General features: G+C 34.5%; 1 protein-coding gene across 1 annotated transcript in view; it reads left to right on the top strand.

The window, feature by feature from the left end:
- The window catches only part of LOC121734853, a 40,791-nt gene extending 18,647 nt beyond the window's left edge, over positions 1–22,144 (top strand). The window contains exons 3-4 of the mRNA XM_042125481.1: positions 15,832–15,989; positions 19,305–22,144. Of these exons, the coding sequence (XP_041981415.1) occupies positions 15,853–15,989; positions 19,305–21,936 (2,769 nt within the window). The 5' untranslated portion in view covers positions 15,832–15,852 and the 3' untranslated portion in view covers positions 21,937–22,144. The remainder of the gene's footprint in view (positions 1–15,831; positions 15,990–19,304) is intronic.
- The last annotated feature ends 4,495 nt before the right edge of the window (positions 22,145–26,639 follow it).

Genomic DNA, 26,639 nt, shown 5'->3' with positions numbered 1-26,639 from the left:
CATTACAATTAAACAAACAAACAAAGTTTACCTCTTTATAATATTAGTATAGATATGATAATAAAAGCTATATAAGTACGGTTTTAGCTATTAAATATGTTTAAGACAAAGTGTATGACGGTTTTTAATAATCATACTGATTATTACAATAAACTTATGCAAAATTATAAACATTTACGTCTGTATTATCTTTCAAAGGTCGGGCCATCTAGTGTCAAGTAGTATATAATTAACGCTGAAAGCTAAAATGTTCTAGAACTTTTATATTTAAATTACATTTAAAATTATTTGCAATTGAAATGTGATAGTATTTATATTATCAGAACGTCTGTCTGAGTATTTTCGACATTGTAAAACACAATACTTCATCCTTTCCTTGTTAAAAACGCAAAAAACACCAATTTATTGGGAGTCTTGTTACGTGTGCACCTGACAAACGCTGAAAGTGTACTGACTTAAGCCCCGCCCACAATGATGACGTCAGGACATAGTTGAAAATCACAGTGCACAGTTGCTTAGGCCAGCTCCTCTCTATATTAGCTTCATGGGTCAGGTGCATTCTTAAGTATACAAAATTATTTCGTTTAAAGTTATATTAAGTTTAAATTGCCTGGGAAAAATCGTCAACTTTCTAAAAATTGTGTTAATAACTGTTGAAATACTGTTAGACTTGGTCCATATTATTATTATTATACAAGATGTAACAACCTTATAATACTTTAGTATGGGTATTTGTTTATAAAGAGTTCACTTTAAAAGTATCAGCACTGAAAGAGGTTTTTTTGTGATTTGTATGGGCAAGGGCCCCAGCATCAATATTTTCCAATACTCCGGAGGCCCAAAATACCTTATTCCCGCTTAAGAGGCCGGCAATGCACCTGCAGCTCTTCTGATGCTGCGAGTGTCCATAGGCGACGGAAGTTGCTTTCCACCAGGTGACCCGTTTGCTCGTTTGCCCCCTTATTTCATAAAAAAAAATACAAAAGTAAAAAAAGTTATTCTTTCAGCGTAGCTGCTTTCACAGTGAGCTGCTCTATATAGGGAACTCCTACACAGTACACACCACGGAGCTAATACAAATAATTTGTATTAGTGTTACTGTGTGACCTATGTGAATAAATGACTTTGATTTGATTTGATTGAGCTCCGTGCTACACACCGTATTACGTATTATCACCTATTATCACTTAGTTACTGTTAACTAACGCTATAATTCCAACTCACAAAAGCGAAGTTTGCCCAGTTACAATATTCACAAATATTTTTAAGTAACTAAGAACATACAAGTTAAAATTATTGTTATAATAAGTAATTTAATTTTGTTAAAAAAATCGCCTAAGTGCGAGTCGGACTCACGCAAGAAGGGTTCCGTACCGTTATAGAGCAAAATAGGCCAAAAATTGTGTTTTTTGTATGGGATTTTTTTATTATTTTTTAATTATTTTTATTAATTAATATAGAGCACATAATAATATAATCAAATTGAATGTGAAAATTTCAAAAGCCTACCTGTTACCATTATTGATTAATAAAAATCTTAAATATAATATGTATAGTATAAAAGTATTAAATATTATAATATTTCCGTTGTCTGGTACGGTCTGTTACACAAGTCCATCAGTACTTACCACGGGGCCGTGGTCTGAAGCGTCCATAGATAATATTATTATTATTACTTTTAAACGACTTCGAAAAAAGGAGGAGGTTCTATGTTCAGCTGTGGATATTTTTTAATGGCGCATGTTATTCAACAAGTATTATTCCATCGTTTGATTTTTTTATTTATTTTTAAGTTTTCTGACGTGTCACACAAGTACAAAACATTGTGTAAAGTCTGTTTTTACAGTACCTATGGATGTGAATTACTAAGGTTGGGTTGCACCAGAGGCGTGGTTAAAGTTAAAGTTAAGGTTATGGTTATAGTTAAGGCTAAAGGGGTTTGGGTAATATTGGCGTCATTTTCAAATCTCGCGGCCACTCACCAAACCGGCATATTATGAAAGAACATATCAAGGGGAGTAAACTTTATTAATGGGGGACATATAGCTAAACTATATCGGAGCCGAGATATTAGGCATTTTAAGTTCGTATTTTCAACTAAAAGTAAATTCAATCATAACATGAATACTCAGTAAAATACAAAAAAACTGCATTATTTATTAGCTTAAATGCATCCTCGATAAATGGGCTATCCAAAAAAAAAGAATTTTTCAAATCGAACAAGCAGTTCCTGAGATTAGCACTTTCAAACACACAAACACTTAAGCTTCATAATATTAGTATACAAGGTATAACAAAACTAAGTGATAATACTTTGGTGTATGTACTGTGTATGAGTCCCGTGTATTAAGTTTACTGTAAAAGTAGTAGCGCTGAAAGAGAACATTTTTTTTTTCGTTTTTGTATGGGGAAACTCTTTACGCCAGGGCGCTTGCCCATGCAAATCACAAAAAAGTTTCTTAGCAGACAGAAGCATAAAGGTCGTTGTTGACGGCGAATGCTCGGAAACTCAGTCTGTTGATGCTGGTGTCCCTCAGGGCTGTGTGCTATCGCCTACCTTATTCATACTGCATATCAATGACATGTTACAGACCAACGGCATTCATTGCTATGCGGATGATAGTACAGGTGATGCTGTATATACCGGCTCCCCTAATATTTCTCGGCTAAATGTCATTGAGAGTCGAAACGAACATGTGTCTAAAATAGGGAATTCATTGGAGAAAGTCTCTGAATAGGGTAGACGTAACTTAGTCCAATTCAACCCCGCCAAGATACAAGTCTGCGCGTTCACCGCTAAAAAGTCACCAATGGTCGTATATCCTCGTTTTGAAGGCACATCTTTAATCATTTCCCCTAGCATTGAAAGACTTGGCGTTAGCATATCTAGCGAAGTCCAGTTCCAATATAATCTAGAGGGTAAGGCCAAGTTAGCCTCGAAGAAGCTTGGTGTTCTCAACGGAGCGAGACAGTACTTCAGTCCGGACCAACGCCTACACCTCTACAAGGCGCAGGTTTATCTTCCTACTCCTCCTATTTTCTTCTGATTAATTTCGTTGCGGTTCTCAAGACAGTTTTCAAGCATGTCCCTCGGGCTCCCTAAGATCATATCAAAGGGTTTTCGTGGTTGGATACCGCTGTCGATCCCGGCGACACAGGAGATACGGTGGTGGGAATGTGTGGTGGGCCAAAGCCCGTTTAAAAAAAAAGCAGGTTCGGCCACATATGGAATATTGTTCTCATCTCTGGGCAGGAGCGCCAAAATACAAACTGCTCCCTCTGGATCTTATCCAACGAAGGGCCGCTCGAATTGTTGACTGCCATAGTGTTTCAAACAGCTTGTACCCCTTGGAATTACGCCGAGATGTAGCTTCACTCTGCATCCTCTATCGGTTATATCACGGGGAGTGCTCTGAGGAATTGTTCGGAATCATACCACCTGCAACTTTTCGCCATCGTCCCACGCGAAAAATATTCCATCCTCATCACCTTGATGAGTGGCAGTCCGTGCGTTTCTCATGTAACTTTCTGTCGCGCACTGTAAAACTCTGGAACGAACTATCACCAGCAGTATTTCCGGACCTATACGACCTGAAAACCTTCAAGAAGAGAGCGTTATTTTATATTAAAAAAAAAAGAATTATCACTTACTTTTGTTATAACCTGTAGATATAGATACAAGCATAATAATTATTCATTAGGTACATTATCATTTATTTTTAATTTCAGTTATTCGTACATTTTAGAAGAATGACTTAACCATTCAACATACAGTTCGACAAGGCTGTATATGAACGTGGCGAGAAAAGGAACTAACGCTTCTATCATACAAAAACGTCATTTTTGACAGGTCTCCTCATAAGCAGCGCCCATTGACATCATTGACATATTCATATTTGAAAGCCTTGTCGAACTGTACAACTACGAGCCGTCATTTAATGAGTTTTTTAATTTTTTCTCGAATTTCTTAGAGGGCCGTTTTGTTTTTTTTAATATATTTTGTGTAAGTAAATAGTTAATATTCTATAAAACCTTCCTGCAGCAGCTGTACTTCTATAATGAGCCGGGAAGTAGATTAAAAGCTAGACTGAAAATTCTGCCGAACTGTCAAAAATGGCGTTTTTGTATGATGACAGCGTTACTTCCTTTTTTCTCCAATTGCATTTAAAATCTTGTCGAGACTCGAGCTCTATGGTTAAATATGGCGTCTTGATGGCGTCCATTTTTAACTTTAGCCAAAGATTTGACATTTTGCATTAATTGTAGTTAAAGTTATAGTTAAAGTTATAGTTAAAGTTACAGTTATAGTTAAAGTTAGTTGGTGCACTAACTGCCGCACTCAGATACATTTAAGTATTAATTGCTTAACTGTAATTAAATGAAGATTTTGACATAATATATTATCTGTCAAACTCTTCATTAAATTGAAGTTAATAAATATTGTTGATTGGCTAACTTTTTTACAAGCCTATCAAAAGCGCTACCTATAACCTAGCGAATATTATAACTGTTGCCAAAAATCCTCAGAAATCCAGCCTAGGTTTGATAAGAATGCCCCCAGGACACATTTTATGACACAAATTCTTTCATTACGTCACTGTAGAAGACAAACTTTAAAAACATCGGTTTTAATCGTTCCACATAAGCTAAGTAGACCACCTTACCGTTGGGCGATCAGTCTACTCGCTTCTCTTGTGATGTGCGCGCGTGTTTTTTTTACTTAACAAACTAGTTTTCTAACGGTAAGTTAAACTTTAGTTAAGTCAAGCTAAATGCCATTGCATCAAAAAACGATATAAAAAAAGTTAACGTCAAAATTTTAAATTTGGAATATCTTGTTCTTGGTCTTTTCAATTCGAAAAAAGTGCACATTGTCAAAAATCCTTTGGAATCAAATTCAAATTTTTGAATTGTTAATTTTTTTTTGCTTAATGTTTAATTTGTACTCTAAACTCATGTTTTCATTTTGTTTGAACATCTTTTCGACGTTAATTTCAGTAAAGAAGTTAATATTCATGAAAAAGATATCGCATTAATTAAAGGAAAACTTTCGTATTCAAAAGTATATTTATGCGGAATATTAATTAGTATGGTTTTCAATAATTTATAAATATTTAACGGAAAATTCGAGAAGGGACGCCTTTCGTTCGAGAAAGTCCGGGTTTTTCTTGCTGACCGCACGTTGCGAGCTCGGAATTTCTACTTTTTCGCATTTCTTCATTATAACAGTAGAAATACGTTTGTAATAATAAATAATAGATTTTAGGGACATTTTTTAAAATTTCTTCAGTCGATTCTTTTCGTGGAACAAAAATCTTTTTTGGTTGCCATGCTAACTGTAGAGAATATAATATAGAGATTAGAGATTATCTTAGAAGTTAGAATAAGGTTCCAAGGGCCGATTACAAAAAAGTAGAAATTATAGTTAAAGAATCCTGTTATTTGTTACCTATAAGTAATTAATTTTCTCTATTAAAAAAAACAAAACATAACATTATCTAAAGACAACTTCATAATATTTGTTAATGTAAAAATGGGCATCAAACTTGACTCGCTTCTTGATCAACTTTCAGAAATTGCAATAAAGCATAATAAGTATTTATTATTATTAAACACATTGTCAATACATAAATTTCATTGTCACATTATGAACTGGCAACTGGTGAAAGTGTCTGTGGGTGTAGGTATCGGGTTCGCGGGTAAACCCACGAGGGTCACTTTCGTTTCTATTGATAAATTAATAACTCTTTATCAAAATCGATCGAGCCAACCTAACGCAAAAACAGTCCATAATATTATGGCTTCTGTTGCAAGTCCAAAAAAGTCAAAATTCCATACAGATGTTCGTTTTTATTAAAAAAAAATCTGCAATGTTTGGTTTAAAAGGTTTTACTGACGAAAAGACACAACTAAGATTCAAGAAGTCAAACAAAAAGCCTCCCACGGATCACGATCAACTTTATAACCACAAAACTGTCAAAATACACACACAACTGTCAAAACATCAATATGAAACTGTCAAATTAGCCCGTCATAATCATCATCAACCCGTCAGCATGTAACCGTTTTAGGTTATGTGTGTCGCGCGTTGGAATTTAACGGTAAAACTGACCCACGGAACAAAAGGCAATCAACAGAATCACATTGAAATCGGGTTAGTGTACCGGTTTTGATGCTTTTGACTTGGAGTTTGGACCCATAATTTGCTATATTATCCTTTATTTGGTTCCCATAGTTTCGTTTCCTCTTGATAGCCCCAATTATTTTGATAGATAGATCAAAAACCAAAAGTCTTTACAAATATTATTAGTATAAAAATATTAGCTGCTGTTGTTAGTTTTACTGTGTAAACATGCCTAAAATGGGCCCAATATTTTAACCTTTTGCACGCAAACATACAAATATCGCCCCATTTTTTTACATGGGGAAATGCTTCGCGCATCCCTGGTGGATTGGGGATATTGGCCTGGGTATGTGGGACTCCCCTGGCGTCAGTCTACCCACTAAAACATAGGTGGCTCCACTCTTCCCTTAATGCAGAGGCGGGTACTGTAGAACCTATTGCAGCAGAAAAATCACCACTAATAAGTAATACCTAATATTAGTATAGTTCAGTTAACAGAAAGTTTTATACGTGGGAGAGCCATGCTTCGACACGAATGGGCCAGCTCGACCGGAGAAATACCACGTTCTCACAGAAAACCGGCGTGAAACAGCGCTTGCGCTGTGTTTCGCCGAGTGAGTGAGTTTGCCGGAGGCCCAATCCCCTACCCTAATTCCTTCCCTACCCTCCCCTATTCCCTTCCCTTCCCATCCCTACCCTCCCCTATTACCCTATTCCCTCTTAAAAGGCCGGCAACGCACCTGCAGCATTTCTGACGCTGCGATTGTCCATGGGCGACGGAAGTTGCTTTCCATCAGGTGACCCATTTGCTCGTTTGCCCCCTTATTTCATTAAAAAAAAAGTACTTTTAATTACTTTTCGTGATATGAATTTCGTGTAAAGCACTACATGCGTTGGTTTATTGTCGCGATTTAATCATTTAAAACAGTTTCTTTACCCGGCTAGTAGAGAGGCAATTTTAGAGTATTTGTTTGTTTATTTGGCAATATCTAGCCTTGAAATTTGTTTTACATGTGGGGCACTATTCTTTTTATGCAAATGTCCCACTCGCCCGTGATAGCTGCTATAATTATAAATATTGTGTGATAATGAATAATGATTTAAACAGCTATATTCTGGATGCAAGAATCGGGCCCTAATAAGTGTAATTATGTATTCTTAATTAACAGTTAATGAGTAATATAGAGACCTACTTAAATAATATGACGTCGCATATAATTTCCGGTAAAAAACCTTACCCAATACAAAAATCACTGAACCAAAAAAACACACCCCCTATTACATAGTGCAACAATTCTTTGCCAATTGCCATTTGCCATAGTGTTTAGTGTCGTCAATTGCCATGTTGCCAATGGCTCATGTGACAGGTGGAAATCGTTTCATGAAGCACTGATGCATCAAGCGAGTGCCAGTTGTATAACTAAAATTATGGAGCTATATGTAGGGTATCTGAATCTATAAAAAATGAGTTCTCATTTTTGTTAGTGTCGCTAATACTCGAGAACGGCTGAACCGATTTGGCTTATACAGGGTGTAACAAAAATAAGTGATAATACTTTAGGGTGTGTACGTGTTCCCTGTGAAGAGATCACTGTGAAAGTAGCAGCACTGAAAAAGGATTTTTTTTTTCACTTTTGTATGGGCAAGGGCCCGAGCGTCACGAGTTTCCCCATACAAAAGTGAAAAAAAATTTTGGCCTTTCAGCGCTGCTACTTTCACAGTGATCTCTTCACAGGGAAAACATACACACCCTAAAGTATTATCACTTATTTTTGTTACACCCTGTAGAAATATTTGTAGAAGTCCAGGCAAGGTTCATAATAGTGATACGAAGTTCATAGGGTCATCAAGATTGATGAAGATAAAAAAATGATACAAGATATCATAAAATCATTTGAATATACCTCTACATAAAAATAAATGAATACCAGTACAGTTGAAATGTTACTCTTGTAGAGGAAAATTGGGAGGACATTTATGTATCTTGAAGTAGTATAACAATGCAGTGTAGCGTTGCCCGTGCCGTGGCCGCACGATGACATATTTTGATGATGATTTAACTTAAATTTAATGAACAGTTTGTCAGATAAAGTGTGTTGCTTAAGCCAGAATCTTCATTTAATTACATAGTAGTTAATATTCGTGTCTGAGTGTGGCAGTTAGACTCGTCTCAGGCCTTGTACCATGAAACTGTTTTGAGACTCAAATAATCGGACGAGAATGCCGCGATCTACTCTTACAAACGTGAAATGACGTTGTTAGAGCAGGACGCGGCATTCTCGTCCGATTGTTTGAGTCTCAAAAAATTTTCGTAGTAGGCCTACTGAGTTGGGCGTTGCAGTTGCTTTCAAAGACACAGTTAAGAGCTCACCTGACTCTAAAAATCAAACATCGTCCTTCTCTCTTCACACTCACGCCCGTCTTTCATATGCCAGGTGAAAAAGGACGGCGCGGAATAATCGCTGAGTCAGTTTTACTTGAATAAAAGACGAACTATAATGATTATGAAAAAAGTGTTTTGAGCAAATTTAGATTTTATCAATACCTTTTTAGATATTAAAAAATATTAAAGAAAAGACAGCAAACTTCAAAGATCCAAGCAAAAATGTGTCTAAAACAAGGTTTTTTGTAAAAAAGAAACTATCGAGCATTTTTTGAGTAATCGTGTTTTCGTCTTGAGCATTTAATCTTTATGAACCGAAGTTACTTGTGTCAAAAAATCAGTTTTCTAGACCTTACAGATTTTGAGATCTAGGTTAAAGTATGTAGTCAAGTTAGGGTCATATGGGCTCTTAAGTTATTCAACTCTATTATTAAAGTACTATAGTGCAATGTATGCCATGTGAATTTTATACCGAAATACTTGGGATTGTATAATTTTTTGTATGTTAAAATATTGGCTAACAAAACTACCTCCACGCAATATTATTTATATTGGGTTTTGTAAATTTTATTTTATATGTTTTGAAAGAACTATTAACATACAATTGTAATATATTATTAATAATATTGTTTACATAGTAGGAAAATATTTAAATATAATATTATATTGTTCAAAAAACATTTTTATATAAGTACATTTTATAGGCGTAGTATTTACGTAGGCAAAGAAAGAAAGAAAATCATTAAAGATTCCGAAAAAATGTTTTCACTTTAAATGCTTTGTCACTTACTCTCAATCAATTCAGCAAATGAATTGTCAAAACTGTCAAACTGATAAATGTCAAATTAGTACGAATTACTAGACATTAATTGCAAGCAGAATTGCATTTTACGATAAAAAAAAAGAATTATATAATGATTCATATTATGATTCTCCAAAGCAACCATTTTAGCCCCGCTGGATTTTGGTATGCTTAACGTGACGTTGACTTTTGCTCATGGAAGATTGTGCATTTATTACAATTTACAAAATATCAGGTTTTTATGTAACACGAATTGCCAACATGCGGATCTGGGTATTTTGGGACTATGTGTTTCGAAATTGCGTTTTTCTGTGTAATCCATATTAATATTAAAAATACGAAAGTCTGTCTGTCTGTTACCTCTTCACGCCCAAACCGCTGACCCGCTTTTGCTGAAATTTGGTATGATACTTCGAGTCCCGGGAAAGGACATAGGATAGGTACTTTTTATCCCGGAAAAATGTATGAATATGTACGAATTTTGGCGCAACGGAGTTGCGGGCGTCATATAGACTTCTGAATAAAGCAGTTGCAAGAAAATCACCAAACATAATAATATCTGTAAACTTATACCTCTATCTAAAGATCGGTTTATGTGGCTTATTCACAGGATTTTTCAACAACGGTAAATATTTATATTATAGCTTTAGACAATCAAAAGCGCCAATGATTAAATCCTGATAAATAAGCCCAAAAACCAGTAACCTAATAGTCCAAAATCTCTTCTTTTGTAAACTTTTAAAACATAATATTTAATAGGTGCTTTAAGGGATATTATGTATTGCTAAAAATAATAAGTAAAGGTTAATCTTTTGAGACCTTTCATTGGCTGTTAGTACTTTCCCTTAAGGGCGTATTGGGGCACTTTCTCCAACATGCCTACTGCTTAGGTGTGAATTCCACCATCTATACTCATTATACCGCCTAGGCCTAGATCTTTCAACTTAAACGAGGTATATAGTATAAAAATATTTTTTCGGCAACGCCTGCAATTTTTTCTGTGGGATTTAGCACGTGTAGGTTGTTTTATAAAGAAAAAAAAACTAGATTGTTCTTATTTCTGACAGCCGCATTCAGAGAGGAACGTTTTGACGTGGGAGAGCCATGCTTCGGCACGAATGGGCCGGCTCGACCGGAGAAATACCACGTCCTCACAGGAAACCGGCGTGAAACAGCTTCCGCTGTGTTTCGTCGAGTGAGTGAGTTTACCGGAGGCCCAATCCTCTACCCTTTTCCTTTCCCTACCCTCCCCTATTTCCTTCCGTACCCTCCCCTATTCCCTTCCGTACCCTCCCCTATTCCCTTCCCTACCCTCCCGTATTACCCCTTAAAAGGCCGGCAACGCACCTGCGGCTCTTCTGATGCTGCGAGTGTCCATGGGCGGCGGAAGTTTTCCATCAGGTGACCCGTTTGCTCAGAGGAACATTCATTAAGTACTTAAAATATGTAATTAACTTCAAATTTTGACATAAGCCTCATACAATATTATCTGTCAAACTTTTTATTAAATTGAAGCTTAATCACAATTAAATGTGTCTGTACGGCAGTTAGACTTCTTGATTTGACAGCACTTTTTTTTGGTAAAATTGACTTTTCTTCAATAAATTAGAGATAGACATACTTAAACTCAAAATTGAAATAAACTTGGGCCAAATGTACCAATCAATATCATCTACTGCTAGTCCTGTGCTAAATTGTCGTTCTCTTTATTACAACACGAAATTATAATTCAGAATTTTCTTTGGCGTAAGTGGATCTCAGAAGGTGCCTGTATCTATCTATATATATATATATATATATATATATATATATATATATATATATATATATATATATATATATATATATATATATATATATATATAATGAAATTTGGCATACAGGTAGATATTATGACGTAGGCATCCGCTAAGAAAGGATTTTGATCAATTCCACCTCCAAGGGGTTAAAATAGGGGATGAAAGTTTGTATATAATAATACTTCTTAACGCGAGCGAAGCCGCGGGCAAAAGCTCGTTAAGAATATTTTTAATTTGACAATAAGCGAGTGTCACAACTCACAAGACGTGTCAGCTCTTATATCCTAAGATCCGACCGTAAAATCCTGCATGAATCGTTTTTTTCGATCAAATATATTTTAAAATAATCTTTAGAACGTATAGAATGGATCAATGTTGGGTTGCCTTGTTAAAAGTAGCCGCAAGTACCTCTAATTGAGCAAAATGAAATTCAATAGAAAAGTAAGAACTAAGAAGGAATAACATTGAGGAATGACAGGACACGCATAAAAATAAAAAACGCCTGTTAAATAAAAATAGCAATCCTGCGGGTTCTCGCAGCTAGGCATAATAATTGTAGGCCTGAACATTTGTCATATACAAAAGTGATGGCAATCCCAGTTTGCGGCTATCGTGCCACTGGCAACCATGGATATTCATGTACAAAATGCGTAAAACTTTAATTTTGTACCAAAATTGTTAAAAAAATCGATGCTTCAATTTTGATGAAGAACTATGTCTGTGTACGGGCTGGCAACCCTAGGTTGCGGCCGACTTAGAGCTGGCAACCATTTATACCCTATTTTGTCACGTCATTTTCTTTCAAATGATGTAAAATTTACTGAAAAAAAAAAGATAGATGCAAATTCATGCATTTATCTCATGAACATTAAACTTAATTAAAGGTACTTGCGGCTACTTTTGAAAAGGCAACCCAACATTAATCCATTCTATACGTTCTAAAGATTATTTTAAAAATATATTTGATCGAAAAAAACGATTCCTGCAGGATTTTACGGTCGGATCCAATACCATTAATGTTCTTCCAAATGGATGGACCGATTTTGATTTAGTTTTTTCAATGTTCCTGTGTTGTTGCATGTTGTGTGTTGTCCTTAGCTATAAATGCGTTGATTCCAAGCTGTAAAGACATTGTTGTTTAACTTTGTTGACGAGCAACCATTTTCCACAAAACTCATCAGATTTGTCTGTCCGTCCTGTTGTCTGACAAGTTTTTCCGGTAGTCTGTCGGTAGAAACGAGCACGCATTCCAATACGTTGGGGCTGCAGTTATATTATTAACATAATAGTTACGGTCAGCTTGCTCGAACAAGGCATAAGCGGTAGCGGGTAGCGTCTATATCTTAATATAATCTTATAATTAAATAGTAATAACACTAATAGGGTGTTATATATTTTATACTTCAACACCTGATAGGACGCACACTGCACAGGCTCTATAACATAAGTACATGACGCCAGCAACTTCGCTGCGTTAAAATTCGTTTGTCGCACGGGAGCCGTACATTTTTCCGGGATTAAAAGTATCCTATGTCCGTTCTCGGGACTCAAGGTATCGCTACAACAAATTTTAGCAGAATCGGTTAAGTTAAGTAAAGTTTGAGCGTAAAAAGGTAACAAAGAAACGGACTTTCGCATTTAAATTAATAGTATGTATATGATATACTGGTAAGCTAAATTTCAGATAACTCAGGAGGGCAAAACAATGCGTAGACCAGACTTAACTATAGGGTCTAAGTTAATCGTCTTTGATTCTTAGAATAAGGTTAAGATGGATAAAATATAATAGTTTCAAAAAACTAACAAAAAACACCCTTTTTAAAAAAAAATATATTTTAATAAATTAGTCATTTTGTATTTAAGTGTGTAAATATGTTAGTAAATTATGTAAGCGTGTACATCATACTATACGGCCTGGAGAGGGACTGACAGACGGACACACCGTCTTTACCCTTCACTTCCCGTTCCCGTAACCCTCTAAACTTGGATTATTTTGAACAGCATCAGAATAAATCTCTATATTCTTATAACTTAAGCCACAGAGTCAACGTACGGCACTCGCTATAGATGTTACGGTCAAGTACGGTTAATGTACACGTAGTTTAACTGCTCAGTTAACTAACTGCATCTGTTTTAACTGAGATGAAGATTTTAATAATATTATGAACAAGATTCCTTAATATTATTTTTAACTAGATAATGCCCGCAACTCCGTTGCGCCAAAATTCTTTTATCGCGCGGGAACCGTACATTTTTACCGGATGAAAAGTATTCCATATCCTTCCCCGAGACGCAAAGTATCTCCATACTAAATTTCAGCGAAATCTGTTTTTTTTTAATGTAATAAGGGGGCAAACGAGCAGGCGGGTCACCTGATGGAAAGCAACTTCCGTCGCCCATGGACACTCGCAGCATCAGAAGAGCTGCAGGTGCGTTGCCGGCCTTTTAAGAGGGAATAGGGTAACAGGAGAGGTTAGAGAAGGGAATAGGGGAGGGTAGGGAAGGAAATAGGTGAGGGTAGGGAAGGGAAAAGGGTAGGGGATTGGGCCTCCGGTAAACTCACTCACTCACGGTTTTCTTTGAGCCCGTGGTATTTCTCCAGTCGAGCCGGCCCATTCGTCAGTTTGGGCGTGAAGAGCTAACAGATAGACATAATATACACTTTTGCATTTATAACATTAGTACTATGGATTTTCTTATCTTTCTTATCACATTTATAATAATCTTTCCTATCACAGATTTTTCCCTAATAATTTCTAAGCATTAAGTGTAGTGTACTCACTTAAGTGAAATTTAATTAATGGAATAATAAAATCTAAATTAATATTTCTACAACAATTCTCTACCTGATAAAATATTACGAGGAAAACGAAAAAAATATTTTTGGTAGTAACCTCCTTTCGAGTAAAAGTAAAAGGAGATTTTATTTATGTCCTTAATTTGAATATCTATTAATGAACAACTTTCCTATGACTCATTGGTCACAACTCACAATTCATAATATCCATACTAATATAGTAAATGCATGTGTCTGTCTGTCTGTCCGTCTGAGATAGACATAGAGAAGTATGTATATTATGTCTGTCTGTTACCTCTTCACGGCCAAACCACTGAACCTATTTTGCTGAAATTTGGCATAGAGATACTGAGTCCCGGGAAAGGACATATAAAACTTTTTATTCCGCAAAATGTACGGTTCCGGGGAGATAAACGAATTTTGGCGTAACGGAGATGCGGACGTCATCTAGTTGGTCATAAGTCATAACTCATAATACAGTAGTTTTACTTCAGTCATGTTCCCGAACTAAGTATAAGCAATACAATTTTATTTTTGAAATGTGAAGTCGTCTGGGGAATTGACATAAATAACTATTTTTGACATATTATTATGACACTTGACGTGAAGACATTTTCCTTTTTAAATTATTAGAAAAATGGTTAGTGACCCACTAACCATTTTTAATAATTTAAGAAGGTAAATTGAATGAAATGTCTGGGAAATATGTTAGAAAGAAAGCTATTATTTGCTCAAAATGACCGATTTAGCCAAATTGGTTCAATCTTTTGTGTGTTTGAAGTAACAAATTCACCAGACATACATAAGCGTAAATACATACTTATGCGTAATACACACATTCAAAAAATAGCTAATGGTCACTTAAGGAGTGACTTACAGCTTACTACACTATTTACACATTACACACTATAATATTATTACAATACAGTCCATACCATATTCTGTCAAAATCTTTATTAAATGGCTACTCAAATATCTAGATAATATCCGTAAAAAGTATTATATTCCCAATGTATTTACTGTTACAAAATATAGCCTACAATAACAAACATCTTATGTGCTATTTTGTCTTTAAAAGTATCCAATCTTTGACATTCACTATTTGTATGGGTTTCACTATATGCCATACTAACGGTACCATGAAACCTGTCCTTGAAAGTAGGCTGATCGGTCATGGCCGCCGAGGTCATTGAACCCAGGCGATTGAAAACGTAAGTTTGTTATTTTGGGTCAAAATATTAGGTTACGTTTCCGGGTGGTACAATTTTTTGGGACGAAAGTAGATGATTTTTTTTTGCGTTTTTTAAATAAAATAATATTATGATATTTCTATTTTTATATAATAAATGTATATTTTTGTGATTTAGTTAAACATTGGTTTTACTATAATATTACTAATAAATATACTTAGTAAAAACTAATATCTAGTTTTTTTAAGTCCGCATCAAGACAATAAAATTATTAAAAAGTTTAGAGATGTTCCGCCTTGAATTTTTTGGCTCAAAGTATAATGTTTACGAAGTGACGCACGAAGAGGTTTGAATAACGAAAGTTGTAAGTTGTCAATCAGTAAACCACACAAATTAGCATACAGCACATAGACCGCAAAAGTGAATTTCATTGTTTACTATTCAAGTTCAATAAACTTTATACTTTACGGTAACTTTGCCACAAAACAAGAAAATTTACTAAAATTTTACTTTAAAATTTTCCATATTAGTATTTGAAGACGAAGGAGATTTAGAAGAAGAAAGTTCTTCTTTTGATTAAAAAAAGATGGCAGAAAAAACTAATGAATTTTTAAACTTACTATTGTGTTTTGTTTTTGATTTGTTTTATATCTCTTGTAGTCCTTTTATGAATTCCACTTCAAAGCTACTCCAAACTATTACATATTTTCTAACATTATTCTTTGTATCTTTACAGGTAAAGTTCGTGATTTCGACAATGGCGCGAAGAAAAAGTGTGTGCGTTAAGTGGACTGTAGCATTAGTTTTAGTTTTATTTAGTTCTTTTGTGTTCTCTCGACCTCAAGAGCTTCACACAACTTCCGAACTCGAGGAAACAACTGAAAACACAATAAGGTATAGACGTAATGAAATTAATATTAAGTTACCTTTATTTAGTTATAGCGAGACTATTCCTTTTGCAGATAAGGTTAGTATTAATGTAGGTATGGATATTAATAACCAAAAAGATATAAATGAATTAATTAATGATTTCAACGAAACTGAGGACTATAGTAATAATCGTAATAAACGCGAAACACAAATTGATAATATATTTTCCAGTAAAAGCCTAACAAATAGACATCCTAGGGTCAGTAGTGTCAGTAATAAACCAATTATAAAGAAAATCGTAACAAAGTGGACTGATAATGTAAAGAATTTAGATTTATCCCATGATGATATTGGTTCAAAAGAAAATGGCCTCAAAAATAAATATGCCAGCAATGAATACTCCGACGAATATGACAGTAAAGAAGGTAGACCATCAGGTATTATTGTTAATAGACCCAATAAAAATCGTGTTCCAAATAGGTACAATCGACCTCAATCACAATATTCTGACGAACAGTTTTACACGAGTAACCTACAAATGACAGGTGATCATCCATACAGCTATACAAGACCTAGTTACGTATACACTACGGCATCTCCCACACCTATTATAACAAACGTAGGTTATCCAAGACCATGGCAACAAAATAACCTACAAATCATTAAAAAACCCAACAAGCCTCGTCCTACAAAACCCACAAGACCTGATAATAATTACAATCAAAATAATTTATACCATCACTCTCCCTATCCTGGTAATTTTGAAGTAACAACATTCCAACCATCACCAACGTACACAGACCGAATTGTTATAAGGCCAGAAGAATATGCAGCAGATTCAGAGGACTGTCCGACTATTTTCATGACTTTAAACAATACTTTTCAAGGCGAAGGTAAAGAAGCATGTCCTGATCTTCATATTGCAGTTAATACAAATGTTATAAACAAAAATAATGTAGTAGAGTCCGAGGAAAACAATGAAGCAGCTCTGACTGATATATTCGGATTACCATCTGAAGAATCAGGGAGCGAGGAAAATGCTAATGACAATGAGTATAGTGCTTCCGATGAAAATGAGGAAGAATCTGAAAGCGTGTCTATTGAAGGCCTATCCTTACCGATTTATAATTCTGATAACGAGGAGTCGGGAGATAATTTTGGGTCCCCGAGTAATGCTTTATCAGAAATTAAAAGACCTAATCGACCTAGTAAAAAGAAAAATGAACTAATAGATTACGATTCTGTGTTTGACTACATCCAACCTTTAATTGGCGGTTTTAGTTGGCTGGCAGCAATTAATCCCTTTAGTTTTAGCGCTGTTTCGTTTCTTTTGACACCGATTATTCTAGTTGTGGCTGCTGTATCTGGTTTTATCGCTTTATTCTCACCATTTTCGTATGGGAGAGAAGCGCCGCAAACTCCTATAGAGTATCCAAGTTGGCAATTGGAGGATTATTATAAATCTTGGTATTATAATTCTTTAGCAGACAGAAGAAGGTGGCAACAAGACAGTCCTCGTACTTTTTTGGATAATAATAATAACACACTCACACAAAACACTAAATTACTGGATGGTATAAAAGAGTTTTTGAAGGCGATTATCGTGAAAGTTAATGACAAAAACAAAAGCGTAGTCCAAAATAAGAGAAAGAAAAGAGAAACTTGGATGATTCGTGTAAAATAATCAAATGTTTTTTTGATGTTTTAGAAAAGGCACATAGAAGATCAATTTAGGTCAATTCGATGAAAAATAATAACAAAAATGTTTTTTTTTAAGTATATTTTTCTCTAACTATGCACAAACCACATTAGTTTTCTCGATCCCACCTATGACCTAACATATTTGCCTAATTATTAGGTTAGCTATAATTTTAAAACATTACACAATAATAAGAATATAAAGATAAAGTCGTAAATAAAAAAAAAATACAACAAAATATACTTAGTATACTTTGTTGTTTTCCAACAAAAAGTACAAATAATTATAATCAGCAAAATAATTATACATTTAATAACAAACGTTAAAAACAATAATTAATAAATATAAAAGTATTTATAATTATATTATGCATTTCTACTTACATAAAATATACACAAAAATATTATGAATATTTCAAATAATTTAAAAAGACACAAAAATGAAGATTCTATAATATTGAAATGATTTGTCTTGTGATTGAAAAATATGAAAGTATATATTATATTATTTATATTTTAAAGACCAAGAATACCATATAATAATATGTTTCCAGGTATAAAAAATAAATCAGTTGAGATTATTTTTATATTTACTTCATCATAAACACGGCCTTTAATAATATTGTTTAAGTATTATATTTAAGTTACTTTTGTATAATATAATAATAGTTACCTATGAAAATTATTACTTAAATGAAAAATATCATAGATTAATTTATTAATTAATCCTATTAGGATTGTAGTCATTTAAGTTTTTTAATAAGAGCAACTCCTATTATTTATTTTAGTAAGTCACATAATAATTTATTATTTAGTTCATAAATAATATATTAAGGTATACCTTTAAATTGCACCGCTTCCTTTTGAGTTTGCAATAATTTATTTTTTATTTGACATTTATAATTTTTAATAAACTTTATTAAATAATTGTAGTTTTATTTTTAATAAATAAGTTTTCTTTAATCTTAATTTATGTTCTATGTAGATTTATTTTAAAGAAAAATAGCAACTCTAATTTTTAAAGAGAAATCGAGGAAGAAATGTACGTCCTTTTCAATTATTCATCAGTCGTCATGAATGGTAGAAAATAATATTTTTTATTTGACTCGTTGCACATGTTATTACCGAAGAATCTTATATCTTTAAACGAGCAAAATAGCTACTAAATAATAACAATGAATTATTTTAAAGGATACATTTTTGTATTAAAAATTTTTAATAATTATTTAAGTTATTAACCTATTTATTTTTATTGAATGGACTACATTCAATAAAAATAAATAGGTTTGGTTTTATGGAGATTATTAAGATAATTTATTGTTATTTTGATATTAAAAAAATTACCCATTTTGTACATAATATGCAACTGTGTTCTATTTTGCCAGTTACGAATATTTTAAAATATATTATAGTAGGTAATATTGTTTTGCTACTTGGCAGTATTTGTATTAGATTCTTGTACTAATGAGGTTATATTATATTACTTTTCATTTGTATCATATATTATTTCGTACAGCCATATTAAAGTAATATTTTAATTTCTATCTCTTTTAAGAAGAGAAAACAATCATGATTTTCTACACTGAATTTTCCATCAAAAATCTAAAGTTTCTCACTAAAATTTGAAATTTCTCATTCCAGGCATAAAACCAGCAATGATGCAGCACCAAAGACGGCGACAGAACCTGACTCAGTACCATCTACCTCTGATACATCAAGAAATGTCAAGAGCAAGACCCCAGTCATTGGTGAATCAATCAAGATGGTTGCTAACCAGCTCTTAGACAAGCCACAAAACAAAACCTCGGACACACCCGTAGTTCCCGATACCAGAATTCCACCAAAACTAAAAACACAAATTGCACAAAAGCTTAAAGTGAAAACAAGACATGATGATGGCATTGATGGGGAAGAAAATTCACATGCTGGTATCGCGGTACCCGTGAGCGTTGAAGAATTAGAATCTGAAAACATGGAAGCGGCCAGTGAATCATCAACAACTCATGAGGGTATATCGACTTGGATTTTAGTAAGTAACCCAGCAAATAAGGAGAGCACTAGCGGAGCAACAGAACCGACCAAAATTGACGAAAAGAAACAGAAACCTAATGCCTCTAAAAATAAAAATAAAAGGCCGCAAAATAACAAAGTCTCTGCTAAAAGACCCATTATTGGAAGCACTAACAAATCAGATTTAGTTGCGGGTGGGTCAGCAATTAATGAAAATGTGTATAATAAATTGAAGGATACTGTATTATCTAATGTGCAGAAAAATAAAAATAATGCTAAGACGACAACTGTGAGTACTACAACCGCGATGACTTCAGAATCCCCAACAACCACTGTGAAAAAGATAAACAAGAAAAACAAAAATAAACAAAAGCTTACTACAACTACTACTGAAGCTGCGATTGCTAGTGATTCAGCTATTTTACCCATGGAGGCTAAAGAACAAGAAATTGAATTGGAAATAAGTACACCAGCAACAACCACTAAAAAACCAAAACGCTCTTCTACAAGAAAGAAGACTAAAACAAAGAAGCGTAAAACCGCTAAGCCAAAACAAGAGACAACTACTGCGGTTACTACCCAGGTTAAGACTGCAAACAAAACAAAGTCTACAAAATTACATAAAAAACCTAGTGCGACAGATACAGGACCGATCACAACTCAAATCTATAACTACCTTTCAAGAGAAGTCATGCCTTCAGTTGGTGTCGGTGTTATTGGGTTAGCGGGCTTGCTAGGAATAGCTGGATACTTCTTATATCCATTTACTGGTACTCCCGTAAGACGTACATTTGAGGTTGACAAGAAAGACGATATATATAAACACAATGCTGAAGAGTATGCAAATGACGGAAACGGCCAACCCGAAGAGGAAATGTTAGGAACCGTTTTGGCAGGTATGCCAGCCACTACGAAGGAAAAGTACAACCCGTACTCGGCTCAGACGACCCATGTCCAACCCAATCGATATACGGCTAAAAAGGAACAGGATATACGATACCGTCATGTAACTAATAGCTATGGTACAACTAGCAAATATGGCCCGAAATATAATGTTCACTACCAACAAAAAACTGGTTTAGCACATGGTGCCGTTTATCCTGAACCAATAAATTACCACTATCAATACGAAGGCAGACATTCATATTCAACTGAAAAGCCTGTAAATGCAGTTTCCTATTCACCGTATGCAGCAGTTGAACCTATTTATGCTGCGCCTCAAGTTGGATCGTCGGCGTATGGAAGTGACTCCTCCGGCTCTGTAGTATACGGAGTAAAACCTGCAGAAGATGCGGATTTTAAGCCCGTATATCCCTATGATCCCCAGTATCACAGCGAAACCACCACCAGCCCAGTAACGTATTCACCAACTTCAATGTATTTAGGCTCCAATAGCGAAAATGCCCATTCAGAAAACCAAAAGTATGATGATCAAAACGATAACGACGAATCAGTAGACAATAAGTTTGTAGTTGGTAGCGTACCAAAAGAATTTTCAGATTCAGCTACGCCCGCAGTTGTCCCTGAACATGGACCAAGAAATCTGAGGAAGCGCAGAAACATACGTAAAAAGCGAGGTGTGGTAGGTTCCATTGAAGAATTGTTAAAGAATGCGAAAGAAAATAAAGAGAACGAAATTTTTATAAGCAACGAGATAGACGATACTCCTAACAAAGTATTCTTAGCTTCTGATGTTGATGATAAATTCGTAATCAGCCCGAACGATAAAGACGTATACACAGTTTATGCTGCATCAGCGGAACCTAATGATCCATTGTCAGTGATACCGAATACAAACCAAAATGAAGTCGTTGAAAGCGTATCAACTCTACCACTACAAGATAAAATGGAAACTGAGGCACCAAAAGTAACGGAGGACACCACAAAATCTTTTAAAGTTTACGAAGTATTCAATGCTGAAAGCACTCAGAAAAACAGCCCAATCATTGAAGGCGAAGTAGAAACATCAACAGTCTTCAAAAGCATGAATACAGAGACAACAACGGAGCAGAAATTTGAAACGACGTCAACAAACGTTCCACCAACAGTCCCGGAGACCACCAAGAAACCCAGACCTACAGACGGAGATATCATTACATACCCACCATCCACATCATCTGGTGGAGGATTCTTTGACTTCCTCAAGCGTCTTGTTGAATTCAAGTACAGACTTGGTCTGAGCATCCTTCAAACCACTTCAGATAACTTGAACAGATATCTCCGCAGTTTTGAGAACGCGCAGAAAAAGTCCAAGTCTCATTGACTATAAAAGATACTCATATACTATTAAGGCATATTTTAAGAATCACAATTAGGGACATAGACTCAATATAGACTGTACATGACCACAAAGAGCATGTGGAAAGCAAAAGATAAAAGGTTAGAAAAAAAGAAATTTTAGTCTTATGCGTTTAATTCTTTCAATGTATGGAAAAGGCAATTATTGTTTTCGATTTTTATGTAGGTAATCATAAAACTTCTAACAAAACCCGTTTCTTCAAAACTTCTTCAAAACTTCTTTTTATTCTACAGCTAACGACAAAAACGCATTTTTAAGACTATTTTAAAATCTGTTATTACATTTTTTTAGTGGTCTATACTAAAGCATTTATTTTTTATTAACTATTATAGTAAACGATACACATAAGACGTAGACTGAATTTTAAACATTAAAATAAGTTAATTAACAAGTTTAAATTAGTAAAGACACAATATCTTGAAGAAACTATTGCGTCCGTATTTTAAAATGTTTCTATTTTTAATGTATTCACTATAACTTCTTTTATTTAAGAAACAGGGATATTTTATAATGAATTATGTATTTATTATATATCTTCAGAATGTCTTCCTCGTAGTGTAACTGAGGGAAACCTACTGAATTTATATTGTGATAATGTCTTTATACACTTAAAAGTAAGAATAATATATTTACTCTCTAGATGTATTTATGTTTAACTATTAATTTTATATTTTTTATGTAAATACAAAAATAAAAATGTATGACTAACTCGATTTTTATTTAACGTCATACTTTTATAGTAAGTTACATTTAAAAGGCTTATCCGAGTCTGACCTTCCACAAAAAGCTCAATTTCATAGTTTATATTTTTCGCGGTAAGTGGAGGAGAGAGTCTTCCAGTGCCGGACATTTTTGACAGTTGCTTCCCACTGCTAGATACCCTCAAAGTTTACTATTAAGAAAGGTTAAGGGCACTGACCTCCATTATATAAGTACGCTGGACTTACGATAACTTAGGTATCCTTTGAAATGACTGCTGGTTTTTGTGCCTATTTGAAGCGGAATCAGCGCCCCCAATGCGGGGAAGAGAACTAAATTTGACGTAAAAATAAGATTTAAAAGTCGCCATATTGGCGCTGATAGCAGTAGTGGGATTTGGGAGTAGTTGGAACTAATACTAGTTTCTACAATCAATAGCGATTAAGCGGCCATTTGCAAGCTACGTCAGATTTAGTTCTCTTTCCCCGCATTGGGGGCGCTGATTCCGCTTCAAATAGGCACAAAAGCAGGTGGGTATCATAAGTCCAGCGTACTTGTATAATGGAGGTCAGTGGTTAAGGGTATCTGGCAGTTGTCAAAAATGTCCGGCTCTGAAAGACGAGATTCGTCCACTTATCGCGTAGAATATAAGCTACGAAATTGAGCTTTACTGTCTTGGTCAGGTAGACCTTCAGAACTGGATACCTCCTAAAGTAACCGCGACCGAAACTCCATAGTTGCTGGTCGTTTCTACCTCTGTAAAGGCACAGGTAAACTTACAGCTTTACGAAACGAAGGAAGTTCTGGCCATCGTAGGCTCTTACTCTATTATAATTTTTATTCTAGGGATACATCATACAGTGTAGATGGAGGTTTTCAAGGTTTGTTAAAACTTTCTAAAGATATTACTAGATGGCGCTAGGATGTAGTTTGTCGTACTTAATATACCAACTTACTACGAATAACAAAAACTATTTATTATTCGTAGCCTACTTAGACATAATTTTTGAAGTCAAAATGAATAGCACTTTGTCTGAAACTTTTTTGCCAAGTCACTATAATAACTATAAACAAAACCGTTGATACAGTCACTGAATGTTGATTTAAAATTACAAATAACTTGAAAACTTGTGATCTGAAAACTTTTTATGATACAAAGATTGCATATATAGACTTGGCTTTCCTTTTTTTACATAATATTTTCATGTTTCTGTTGAGATTTATTACTATTAATGGAGTAGATTCTTGGAAATCTTGTTATTCTATAATTGTGTCTTGCTCACCGGTGAGCTTATGGGGCTTGATGGGTTGGTTAATGAATTGATACTTACTTACTTGATGGGATAATGAAAACTAGATAATTTATTTATATATAATTTTTATATTAATTTACATACTTACTTATTATAAACTTGTCTTCAAAATTTTTAAATTATAAGCAATGTTGTTGGAATTTTACGTATTAAAAAAAGAGTCAAATGTAAAATTATATTTTGTTCCACCTTTTTACATTACAAAAATACACATTACAAGGCTGAACATACAAAATGATTTTTAGTAGTCAAGTTAAGTGGTGGATAGCCTATTCGTCACGAAGTGGTGAAACAGGCACTTAACGTAACATTAATTATTAGACTCGATACCTCTTACAAAAGCTCCACAACTCAGTCTTCTATCGACAAGGAACTGACAGATTTAAGTCACTTGAACCGCTCATTATTTTTAATGTCTTCCCTTTGATAGTAGTGACCCTACTAAGGGTACTTAATGTTGCTCGAACCGCAGAAGGTCAAAGAATGGGTTCCCCTGAGGGTAATTTGGAGGTCTACTTAGAAACATGTCAGGTACGACGAGGGTCCAACCGACAGCTCGCATTATGAACCAATTTGCGTTACCACCGAAACTCGAATGATACTTGAACTCGAATGAAATTCGAATTGTTTTAACTGAAATAATAATTAAAATAATTTTTTTGAGCTAGATTTATAAATTTAACTGAAATTTATAAATCTAGTTCATAAAATATGATATTATATGTCATCATTTTTTTTTGTAAATAAATTCCAAATAGTTAATAGAATCAGGCGTTACTTTGCGGAAATCCATAGCTTAAAATTTATTTTGTTATTATTTTTAGCAATATTCCACGAAATAAACCTCAACCTTTAAGTGAATGAGATGATCCTCTCCCACACTGCCTATGCGTACACTCGCATGCAAACACCACCACCACACAAGCAATAATGTTGGCAAATCCGCGCAAGGCCCCCGACCCCCTCCCCCCTCCTGACAATGTTAAGCAAAAATGGTGTTGCGTCGCAAGTTTTGAGTTTTAATTCTTCTTCTTTAAGAACAAACTAAGTTACTTATTAAAAATGAAATTAATCTAACCTAAACTAAACATACAGATTTTGAGTGTCGTTTGATTAATATGCGGGAGGCTTTGCCCCTGCACCTGACCAACATACAGGTTGAAAACCTCGACGCGCGTTTTGCCCCAACACCGGAGCATCCTCAGGATGTGGACTCTACGAACAACGTCCGTCAAGTGACTTGTTTCAGTAAGGTAGCAAGTTTATTACGCCGCCGGTTCGTCTTGCCGGATTAGATTCCGAACCTGTGCCGCGGTGGTATAAAATATAAAATATGTAGTTATGACGACCAGATTTTTTTTGTATAAAATTCATATATTATCAAAAAAAGGAATAAAAGTATTTTTGTTTTAAAAATACATTATATTTTATATTGTGCTAGGGTTTGAAGTATAGAATAAGAATAATGTTTTCCGAGTGGTTCCACAGGTTGACGCTAGATGGCACTGTGTGTAACAATATTTAACTTTACGTTACGTTCGAGTTCGTCTTCGAGTTTTGATAGTAACGTAGTTGTATACGGCAAATCGTTTCATGGACGGATGCACTGAGATAAAGGCTACCTGCCTGATGGGATGGCTGTGTCATCTTAATTTCAAAGGCAGTCAATTAGGGGACCAAACGTGATTACGTTCAGCATCACTAGTGACAGTATTGCTAATTGACAAGCTCGTTAATCAATTAAATGATATTGTGACAATAGGACATAAATAATAATATTAATACAACAAAGTTTTTACGATAGAGGTAGCACCAGCGTAGACTCTCAGTTCCGAAGTAATGACATAAATTCGAATAAAGGAAAACCAAGGAACCCTCATAATTTTAGCCCCTCCGTCCGTCAGCTCACCCTTGGTAACTTTAGATAGAAAACGTTTATTTGTGCAAGAAAACATACATAGCTTAGTTACAATAAATAATACATCATAAAATGTTTTCGAGCACAAGCCGACGCAGCTCAGCATATTATGCTGCAAATCAATCGGCGCTGATCTTCCGCTGGGCCGACAGGTGACGTACTTTATAATAAATTGAATAATAATTTGAGCTCAAGACATTATATTTTACATTATAAAGAATTTATATTTTTAAAGTCGTTTACAAGTTTTTCCACCTTTTTTAATTTACACAAGGTGTAACTAAATAAGTTACTACTTTAGATCTTGAGATTGTTTACCTATACTTATGGTGAATCTTATCAGGGCGAGCGAAGCGAGCCCTAGTATATCCCATTTTGTTATTTATGATACACTTTACGGAAAAACTATCACGCCTATTGATTTATGCTTTGACATAGTTAGTAATTTTTATTTACATGTGATGTGTTATCATCAGTCAAGGTTTTTTATATTAAGTATGTAGATGTGTCATGAGTCATCATCAGTCAGTCAAGGTGTGACGACGCGAGCCCTCACAAAGCTCGGCTTTTACTCGTAGCTAGTAATGTAATAATAGATACCTTAAATAGAGTTCATCTATCATATCATATTATAAAACAAAGTCAATTTGTTCCCTTTAATCTTTAAAACTACGCAACGGATTTTGATGATTCTTTCTTTGTTAGATAGCCCATTTATCGAGGAAGGCTATAGGCTA

The sequence above is a fragment of the Aricia agestis genome, chromosome 16 (assembly GCF_905147365.1).
Source record: "Aricia agestis chromosome 16, ilAriAges1.1, whole genome shotgun sequence".
Taxonomy (NCBI): domain Eukaryota; kingdom Metazoa; phylum Arthropoda; class Insecta; order Lepidoptera; family Lycaenidae; genus Aricia; species Aricia agestis.
Note: the sequence above shows the minus strand (reverse complement) of the source record. Positions and strands in the feature narration are given on the sequence as shown.